This window comes from Rutilus rutilus (genome assembly GCF_951802725.1).
Source record: "Rutilus rutilus genome assembly, chromosome: 3".
In the NCBI taxonomy this organism is placed as follows: Eukaryota; Metazoa; Chordata; class Actinopteri; order Cypriniformes; family Leuciscidae; genus Rutilus; species Rutilus rutilus.
In genome coordinates this window covers 10,784,131-10,794,694 of record NC_140211.1, presented here as the reverse complement: position 1 = coordinate 10,794,694, position 10,564 = coordinate 10,784,131, and the positions used below count along the sequence as shown (strand labels likewise).

Below are 10,564 nucleotides of genomic sequence, written 5' to 3'. Positions count from 1 at the left end.
GTTTAACCCTGTGTGCCCAAATCTAAGTCTCGATATAATTGTCTCTTCTCTCCTTCTCCTTCCTGCACATCTCATTTCTCCCACTCTCCTCTGAATTTTGTAAAACCACCGTCCTTTCCTCTCTTCCTCCCATTGTTTTTGCCACCTTTCCTTCAACCTCTGTTGATGTTAACTGTAACTTCAACATACTCTCTTTTTGTGGCCTCCTTTGCAGCCTTGTCTGCCATTTCATTTCCTATGACTCCAAAATGTGGTCATTTATAGTGACACCTGGTACTCGCATCTCCGGCGCATTCGTTCATTGTTTGAGCGTTTGGTGGAAGCACACCTTACCATCAATTTGGCTAAATGTAGCTTTGCCATGGCCACAGTGACATATCTTGGCCGTGTGGTAGGTCAGGGCCGTGTGGCTCCAGTCCAGGCCAAAGTCGTGGCAATATCAGAATATCCACAACCCACCACAAAAAAGGAACTTCAGAGGTTCCTGGGTTTAGTGGGTTATTATAGAGGTTTCTACACCTGCGCTAGACGCTGTGGGAAGGATAAATATTCCGGCTTTTTGGATTTCGCGCTCACTCCTGCTTGCAGCAGCACCACATCTTTGTTTTGTTATATTTTGTTTTGTTACCGTTTCTCAACATCAAAACGCCACTCTAGTCACTCATCCACATTTACACCACTGATGCTACTGACTAACACACTCTATATTGTTAATTGTTAGTTTATTGTTTAAATTGTTATAATAAATATGTTTATTTTTGGCAATTCTCCGTGTCCTCTTCGCATTTGTCATGGCCTTTGAGCCGGGTTATGACAGTACCCACAAAAATATAACTTCAATGCCCATCATTTGAATTCTATATAATACTTGTTGTATTTCTATTAAAATATCGGCTCTGCTGTTCTAATGACTGTTCTGTAAACTGACTAATGATGAAGTTGAATCTGAACATATTATAACCCTCAATGGTCTTATTTCCTCTATCCACTGTACTGCTAACAGAATTGCTAACATTTCTCCCGTGTATACTGATACATTATCACTTATTCTCTTTGCTATTGAAATATGAAACTCTGGAACAATAAAAGCTACTCCTATCTTATTAACTAAATTCTTTGATGCATCTGTGTAAATCTGAATATAACTAGTAATTATTAATATATTCCTGTATAGTATGTGAGTCAAAAATTGACATGTCTTTGTTCTTCTTTTCTAATAGCACTAAATCTACTTTCACTTCAGGTATTATCCAAGGTGGCACTACTGGTAATGGTACTGTAGGACTAATTTTTAATTCAGTTAATTTTAACTCTTGCCTTTTTTAAAACTGTCCATCCAAAGCTTTTTGTCTCCTTCTCCTTTTCCCAACAAGGTTTTAAAGTACTTTGTGCTGGGTGATCTTCACTATGGCCCTGTAAATTGACCCAATAATTCAGAGATAGCTGAATTCGTCTCAACTCGAGTGGCATTTCTCCCATCTCCACCAACAGAGCTGCCGTTGAAGTTGTTTTGAATGCCCCTGTACATAATCTCAAAGCCTGAAACTGAATGTTATCTAATTTTTTAAGGGACATGCTTGATGCCGATCCATACACCACACAACCATAATCCAGTACTGATCTAATTAATCCACAATAAATTGCCTTCAGTGCTGTTCTGTCAGCACCCCAAGAACACCTTTTAACACCTTCCTACACTTTTCTATTACTTTCTGGATATGTACATTCCATGTTATTCGTGTTTCACTCTTTCAACTCTTGATGATATAACTTTAATTTGACCTCAGTACCAATTCTTTTCTTTGTAAACAACATTATCTTTGTCTTATCTACTGAAAATTTAAACCCCCATTTATATGACCACTCCTCTATTTCCATAATAGCTTCCTGTAGTCTTTTAACAATAAATTTAAGATTTCTTCCCCTCTTCCAAATCGCCCCGTCATCCGCAAAAAGTGAAAATCCCTCTATAAAATTTCTCTATAAACATCATTTATTAGTATGGAGAATAATAAAGGACTTATTATACTCCCTTGAGGTGTTCCGTTCTCAACAAGATATTTCCTTGAATAACTCTCCCCTATTCTAACTTGTATTAATCTTCCTCGTAAAAAGTCCTTAATCCATCTATATATTCTTCCTTTGATACCTAATTTACACATTCTAACTAACAAACCTTCTCTCCACATCATATCGTAGGCCTTCTCAATGTTAAAGAAGACAGCAACTACACTTTCTCTGTTTACTTGTGCTCTTCTAATTTCATGCTCTAAACATACAGCTGGATCGGACACTGAACTGATGACAAGCAGGAACTAAATACACAGATGATGACGAGACAATGACAGACAGCTGTGATGATAGTTAGTGTCCATTGTGATTGATGATGTGCAGGTGATGGCTGTCTGATAGTGTGCAGGTGGGAAACGAGGGATGCTGGGAAGTGTAGTGCTGTTGAGGTGTGTGACAGTACCTGCGTGCAGGCGGCCATGGCGGAGATGACCCTTCAGGCGGTGGCGGAGACGGAGGGAGGAGCCATGGTGGAGAAAGGGCTGACGACTCCAGGGGGCCGACTGACGGAGGTGGAGCAGGTGGAAGAGGATACTCGGATGAAGGCGGAGACCGGGGATCCACCGACCCTGGTGGAGTTGGCGACTGGCAGACCTGCGGCGAACCCAAATCACTGAAGATGGACTGAGGGTGAGCTGAGGGGCTGACAGGAAGCAGAGGCAGGGATGAGAGATGGATGATGGGAGGAGGCGGGAGAGGGAGGCTGGGTGGGATTTCAGAATCAGGCTCAGGTTCGGGGACAGACACAGGCTCTGACGTGGTGGCGGCCATCCTGGCTGAAGGCTCAGGTGGTGTGGCGTCAGTGGCCATCGTGGCTGAGGTCTCAGGCGGCGGCCATCTTTGCTGAGGGCTCAGTCGGTGACCATCTTTGCAGAGGACACAGGCACTGCAGGCATGACGTGAACAGTCTCTGGCTGGGCAAGCATGGTGTGAAGAGTCTCTGGCTGGGCAAGCATGGCGTGAAGAGGCTCAGGCTCGACAGGCCTGACGTGAAGACATTCAGGCGGTGTGGTGAGGAAGATGGCTGGTGATGGTGGTTGTGTAATTATCAGCCTCACTAACAGTGAAGGCAACAACAGCACATGATCCAGGTATTGTACAGGTACAGGCTGGTACAGAGGATCATCCAGTCCAAGCACGAACACGTTCTTTAGGACGTCATCTGTCCAGGTGAGCTGGTGTGAAATATCTAGAAACTCACAAGGACATTTCTTTATATGTAAACAACTAAGAAAAAACAACTAAGAACTGCTTGGTTGCCCCATAATATAAGATTCTCAATGAATATCTGTATTAAAGATGATTGCCACAATATAAATGTATCATAAAAGCAGTTCTTCTAAATGTTCCAACAAGCAAAACCGACAGCGAGACAGTGACAGAATCCCATATCGTCTGTTAATTTTTAGTTTTCTCCAAAGCAGCCTAACAGTCACTGAATTGAATTTCTGGGACGCTTGTCTCACTAACTGTTTGGACAAACACTCAAAACTAGTGTGGTAAAGAACTTCCTTTACCTTGTCAGTGGTTTCGTTTCAGAGGATTAAGTGCGCTGTGCTACAGGCTTTCGACACCAGTTTCTTGCGCTGCTTTACTGCTGACGATCCAGCCAGTTCTTGTGTCAGGTACATCGGAATAGAGGCGTAAAAATGAAACACGGATTATTATTGATCGCGCTTTTCATTGCTGCAACAGGTAAAGTACACTATTTTACATTAATACTCGCTTTGAAAGGAAATGTTAAATTACACTGTGTGTCCACCATTAATTACAGTTGCTTTGGTGCATTTCTCGAATCATCCTCGACATTTGCAAAACAGTAAGTGCATTTCTCAAAACAATTCGTACAAATAGCAAAACACCATGTATTACCTGCAAAAACCAGTCTCTTGCTCAAAATCCTTAGTTCATCTCTCAAAAGTAAATATCTGTGTCAATGAACATGTCAGTGCCATCAAAATGAAAAGTCCTTGTGTCATTGTGTACGGATAAGACAGTCAAATTGCTTAGTCATGTTGTCAATAAAACACTGCACTCTGTTAGTATTACCTGATGTATGGCAACAGTTTGGATGACAGTTACTGTACAATTTGTACTGTACAAATGTACAAAGCTGCGCTTCTTCTGTATGCCATATATCCATTTCAAAAGTACAAATTTACACACTACTGGATATGATTCACACAGTTACACTTTTACTAGTGGTCTGACAAAAAAACAAAAAACATTACAATATTATTGTGATATAGAAAAGAAATAGGGGCACAAAGGCCAAAAATACAACATTAGAAAGGCAAACACAGGAAAGACCCCTTAGGCAGAACTTTTATTTTGCATGCAGCACTGTATATATGCTTGACAATTGAAGGTTCATGAGATGCAACTTTGAGCTATTTCAGAGAACTGGTTTCTCATTGGTTGATCATTCTTTTCATTAGAGAAAGTCAAGATTCACTTGCACAATTCATCAATTCATGGCACATTTCCAAAAAGTCTAATGGATTGTGTAGAAAATATGCTTGACAGTTTATGACAACTAGATCAACCATTTTGCATTCAATGACTTATACGATGAACTAATGACTAGATGTTTTGAGGGGTAAGACTATTGCACAGAGAACTATTTAATACATTTTGAGCAACATGGCATTAGCAACTGATAATGTAGGAAACCACAGACAATTGTACATAATCAATTGCATGAATGTACCAAAGCAATTGCAACTTGTTCAAAAGAATGATAAACTGCTTTTATGATGTGCACAAGTGACTACATGATGTGGAGGTTGAACAAGTAGTTTTGAGAATTTCATTTCTGATCTGAGAAATGCACCAAAGCGACTGAGAAAAACTGTAAACATTGTGTTATTTAGCCTAATTAGTACCTACTGACATAACATACAGTACTGAATCGCACTGCACTGGAGCTTGAAAAAATACTAACATATGCTACTATATGCCAACAAAGTGCAAGCCATAAAACTGATTTCTTCAAAAAAGAAGTGACTGTGCTGCAACATACAACTTCTGTATCCTACAGCCTAATTGAATTAATATTTCACTTTTGTGATTAGGTTATTTTTATTCATGAGGACGATTTTTTTTAAACAAAAATGACAGGGAAGAGATTTATTTTTTGACATACTTTTCGGGAACTAGTTTCGATTTCCATGCATCACTTGAATCAACGCTATGAAGAGAAAATACTGAGGTCAAATTTTGTAGTTACGCGTCAGAACATTATAAAGAGTAAAGAGCAAGAAATATTAATGGCCTAAAATGTTTTTTTCTTTAAGTTGGTATGATGTACTTTCCTTCCCTTAATATTTAAAATGGACTGACTAGTCCAGTTCAGAAGTGTAAACTCTTAAGTGTACAAAAACTGTAACTGGGGTGGTACCCTTTCATAAATACACCTACATATTAGTACCAAAAGTGTACATATTAAATTGTAAATTAGAACCTTTTTAAAGGGGAGGGGGATTTAAGGTTTATTGGGACACTTTTTCCCAGTCATCTCAATGGCAAAAAGTGAACCAATCAACCTGAACTTCCCCCTACTGTCCCAGTGACAGCTTTTGAACCATTTCTTCTGAGAGTGTATCCAAGTGCACATTTTTGTCTACTGGTAAACAAACTTTCCCTAAAGCAAAGAAAGCGTCTGTTATTTTGTCAGCACTTTCTGTTATGAGGCTAATCTAAGGATCACACATCACGTGAAATCGGCTGAAGTGAATTATCACATTTCCCTATTGGGAAATTGTAAATGTGTACTTGTGACAGCGCGCCCACTTGTTGGGAGGAAGTGAATGTATGTAACACCATGTGCAAAACAGATGGAGGCTCTCTGTTGCGTATTTTTCTTACTTCCTCAAAAACGTTTACTTAGCTAAATATTTTTTTATACAGGTAATTATTATTATTTTTTAATTATTAATCTTTTGTTTTGTCACTGAATTCTTTTGGCAGATGTAGCTAACGCTTGGGAACTAATTTTCTCACAATCCTACATCACAAGTCTGCATCTTTTTCCTCAGCTCTCACCTCAGGTGAATATAGTTCAACCCACCACCCGAAGACAACCCACCACCCGAAGACAACAACAACTCACCACCCGAAGACAACCCACCACCCGAAGACAACCCACCACCCGAAGACAACCCACCACCCGAAGACAACCCACCACCCGAAGACAACAACAACTCACCACCCGAAGACAACCCACCACCCGAAGACAACCCACCACCCGAAGACAACAACAACTCACCACCCGAAGACAACCCACCACCCGAAGACAACCCACCACCCGAAGACAACAACAACTCACCACCCGAAGACAACCCACCACCCGAAGACAACCCACCACCCGAAGACAACAACAACTCACCACCCGAAGACAACTCACCACCCGAAGACAACCCACCACCCGAAGACAACAACAACCCACCACCCGAAGACAACAACAACCCACCAGCCGAAGACAACAACAACAACTCACCAGCCGAAGACAACAACAACAACTCACCAGCCGAAGACAACAACAACTCACCAGCCGAAGACAACAACAGCCCTTCCACCAGCACCAACGACAAAGGGGAGTTATAATGTTACTGATGGAAAAGGCAATATCTGTATTCTGGCTGACTTGGCAATCGGGATCCGTGTGAACACCAGTGAGGTAAGATGCTTTCTGTTGGAGTGATCGATCTACGGTACATCCAAATGCGATTCCTGCTTATTATATCTAACCGCTTGTATCCTTCACACTGTCTACCTTGTCATTTTTCCATTTTCCATATAAATATTATCCATTGTTCTGAAACGTTTCTGTCTTTCTAGGTTAATGGGACGTTCATTGTTCAGCCAAGCAAAACTACTTCTAGTGGAGATTGTTTGGATAAAACGGCTAAAATCATTCTCAGTTTTAATGAAGGCCATTTTATCCTAAACTTTAAAAATGTAAGTCTGTTTATGGATTTTCAAAAATAGCCTATTCTGAACAATGTTGTCATGCATGATGAAATTTAATCAACAAAAGATAACAAAATATATACATTTAGAAGATCTAGAAGATTATTTTACCTTTGTAGTTAGTCTATTTCAGACTAGTGAACTTTTTTTGCAAAAAGAATAGATGTATCTTTCAGTACAACCTGGGTTTGTGTGGTCTCTTTTAAGCTGGCCAATCGTCCTTTCTATGATTACTCTGGTTTTTGTTAGAGCAGCGATGTATCGTTCCTGCAATATGAAAAATGAAAAAAGATAGCTATCTCTATTTCCGCACATTTAACTAATTTTATTGATCTATTCATCTTAGCTATACTGGTGTTATTTAAATGAATTTGACCTGTGCAGCTCCTATTGGATTCCTAAAAGGTGTCATAAGCCATGAACGACGGGGTTAGCTGATTGATTACCATATGGTGACCCACATCATATCAGTATGATGCAGTTATATACATAATGTTTGTTACTCAGGTGGTTTATTGCTTGTTACAGGATTGTTGTTGTGATTTGAAAATTGTGTGATGGTTTTATAATACATTGTGGTTCTAATTCTATTGTGTTTGTGTATTTTGGATAATATTCTAATGATCTTTTTTTGGACTTTCCAGGATGAGACAAAAAAAAAGGTCTATGTCGAGTATGTGGAGTATGATTTGACCTATGCTTTCAAACGTGGAGGTAAATTCCCTGCCATATGACTGGTCCAGTTTGCCTTATAAAACACCCACAACAACACACATCCTCAATTTTCAGCTATTTATTCCCGGGACTTTCAACTGTTACCTGTATAGTTACACAGTCTTTTATTGAGCATCTAAACAAAGAGGTTAAATATTAGTATCTGGGTTTTTTAACTTTAATAAGTTATATATATTTTAACTTATTGGTTCCTCAAAAATCGTCTGAAAACAGAATTCTTCAAACTCTTTTTAAAAAGATATAAATAGCCAAGCTTCAATAAAACAAATAAACACTAGTAAAGAATACTTTCCCTCACTGTGAAAAATTCATATGAATGAATGCATTTCATTTTGAATTCAAAATCAATATGACTTTGCATAAAAACTCAAAGATATTTAGTTTTTATGTCCATATGAATACATTTTCCCAATTTCAAACGAGTTGTAGTAGAAGACCTATAATATAAAATTATATAGACCTATAATATAAAAGACCAGAGTTTTGACCTATAATCGTTACAATTTCGTTTGTATGTTTGATCAAATTGTTTTTATTTTTGTCAACAAAGCATTGAGAAATTACACAGGGAAGAACGAGTCTCTTGAGCTGTTTTCCGCGGATCCGGGTCACTCTTACTCCTGCAGTGCTGAGACCGTGTACATGGGGAACGGTGTGAGTCTAGATCTGACCAATTACAGACTTCAGGCCTTCAACATCAAAAACAAGGAATTTGGCACAAGTAAGTATAGAGTAATGACACTTCAATATCTATCCTTGTAGTCCTTAAAGAAACCTCTGTTACACTCTACATCAAGTTATGTTGCTATTTGGACTATACTAAACTATACTAATACTCTTTGCCTTTTTATGCCTTTTTACATGTTTGATATTGTTTGTTGTTTAGTGTAGGATTCCCAGTTTTTTCTTGAGCCTCTCAGAAAGTTGGCAAGTTTATGCCTAGTGTTTTAAAAATGAAGTTGTGTAGTGTGTTCCAGCCTTTAACTTTTGAACTTTTAGAAAATTGACTCTGTTTTCGTTTCTTCCAATGAGATACAAGTTCACTGTGCTCTATTTGTGTTTGTCCAACAGCTGATCTATGCAAGGCTGATAAACTGGACTACCGCATTCCCATCGCTGTGGGCATAATCCTCATCATTCTCATCGTCATTGTAGTCATTGCTTATCTCATCAGCAGAAAATGGAGAAGTAATGGGTACCAATCACTATAGAGGCCTATAAGTCCTGATTTATACCAGCGATTCAGGTTTACAGGAGATTTAATGCTGTTACTCATATACCGATGATGAACATGGATGGCTTAGGATCTGTCCAAACAATGTTTAGTATTCAGAGACCGTATTAGTCATTCTTAACAAATGGCTAAGTTAGTGCATGCCTTATTTAGCCTACCTTCATAAACTTTTTTGAAAGAACCTAACCTAATCCTGACATTACAGAAGGATGTGCATAGGATCTACTTTTGCTCCATCTTGTGTAAGTGTTCTTTTCTGTAGGTGCTCTTCACTGCTTGTCTCATGCATTGCATTTTCTGTGATTGGCTGATCAGCCAATGTTAATCTGATTAATATGTCCAAATTTGTTTTCAAACCAATAGGCTGCATAAAAGGGAATTCAGTTGCTCATGTTTATGTTGGGATATATATAGACCTTTACTGTGTTTTGTAATTAATAATAGAAAGGATTTTTCTTTCTGTTGTGCTTTTTTTTTTTCCTAAAGGGACAATGTGTAGGTTTTTAGGTATTTTATTATCTAAAATCAATATTTTTATTCATAAATATGTCCTCAATGGTATACAAATATCTATGCCAATGATCAGACTAATCCTCGTAAATGAAGAATTTATTATCTTTATATACATGGGACGGGTAGGTCCACGGAGGCTTCCATGTAGTTCCGCCATCTTGAAGAACTATAATAGCAGAGAGGGACAAAAAGTACTAGGCCAACGCGTTTTCGTTCAGAACCAGCGTCACGTGACTGAAGCCAGCAGAAGCGGAGGAGCAGAGCAGTGAGAGGCGCTTGTCACTGCCGCGGCAAGTTTAAAAGGCTGCACTGTACGGTTATTTATAATGAAGGAGGGCCATACATATGCTGAGTCACAGGATGAGTCCTCGTCGTCGAAAAAGTTCAAAATAGACCGTAAAAGGAAACGTGACCGGAGATTACAAAAAACAAGGGTTAATGTCGGGATAGCTAATGCAGGAGAAAGCTTTCAAAAGAGACGCTAAAGTTGCCTGCTTTCTTCTCGACAGGTAAGTCAATGTTACGGTCTTAATTACAAGCTTTTTTTCATTGCTTGGTTGTGAACTTTATTATACAGACAGTAGAACATTTATAGTTTAAAGTTAAACATGCTCTTTGATGAATAGCAGCTACTGAGTAAAGTAGAGAAGGCCCTAAAAACAAGGTTGTACGTTTTGTTTGTTCAAAACTGTAACATTCGTTTGTTCGTTGTGTCAAGTTTCAGTTTGTTTGAAATAACAAACCAGTTCACCCGAAGGAAAACTCGATGAAGGGCTATTATAAGACATCCTGTCATAGCTTTTTGGTACATAACGGCTACCGTAGATGCAACACGCATTTGAAAAAGCGAGGCGCTGGAGAGCACTATTTGTTTGAATGCAAAATACAATTTTACTGCTAGATGGGAGAAATTCCTACACAATGTCCCTTTAAGGGTTTTACTATTCTGTAGTGTGATCTGATCCTTTAACTCAAGCTGAATGCACTGAATAATGGGAATAATGGGTAATTTTGGATACAAATAATAAATAATTTGTCCCA

General features: G+C 38.9%; 1 protein-coding gene across 1 annotated transcript; it reads left to right on the top strand.

Moving 5' to 3' along the window:
* Window positions 1–3,605: 3,605 nt before the first annotated feature.
* Window positions 3,606–10,563, top strand: cd68 (CD68 molecule). The gene is made up of 6 exons (XM_084405974.1): window positions 3,606–3,765; window positions 6,108–6,748; window positions 6,910–7,029; window positions 7,686–7,755; window positions 8,327–8,497; window positions 8,848–10,563. Exons 1-6 carry the CDS (start codon window positions 3,720–3,722, stop codon window positions 8,985–8,987), a joined length of 1,188 nt encoding a protein of 395 aa, XP_084262100.1. The 5' UTR covers window positions 3,606–3,719; the 3' UTR covers window positions 8,988–10,563.
* Window position 10,564: the final 1 nt, after the last annotated feature.

Bases quoted from the DNA above. Each gene is read 5' to 3' on its own strand.
- cd68 (XM_084405974.1), top strand. From the start codon at position 3,720: ATGAAACACGGATTATTATTGATCGCGCTTTTCATTGCTGCAACAG. The intron at 3,766-6,107 runs GTAAAGTACACT...CTTTTTCCTCAG, and splicing joins GCTTTTCATTGCTGCAACAG to CTCTCACCTCAGGTGAATAT. The intron at 6,749-6,909 runs GTAAGATGCTTT...CTGTCTTTCTAG, and splicing joins TCCGTGTGAACACCAGTGAG to GTTAATGGGACGTTCATTGT.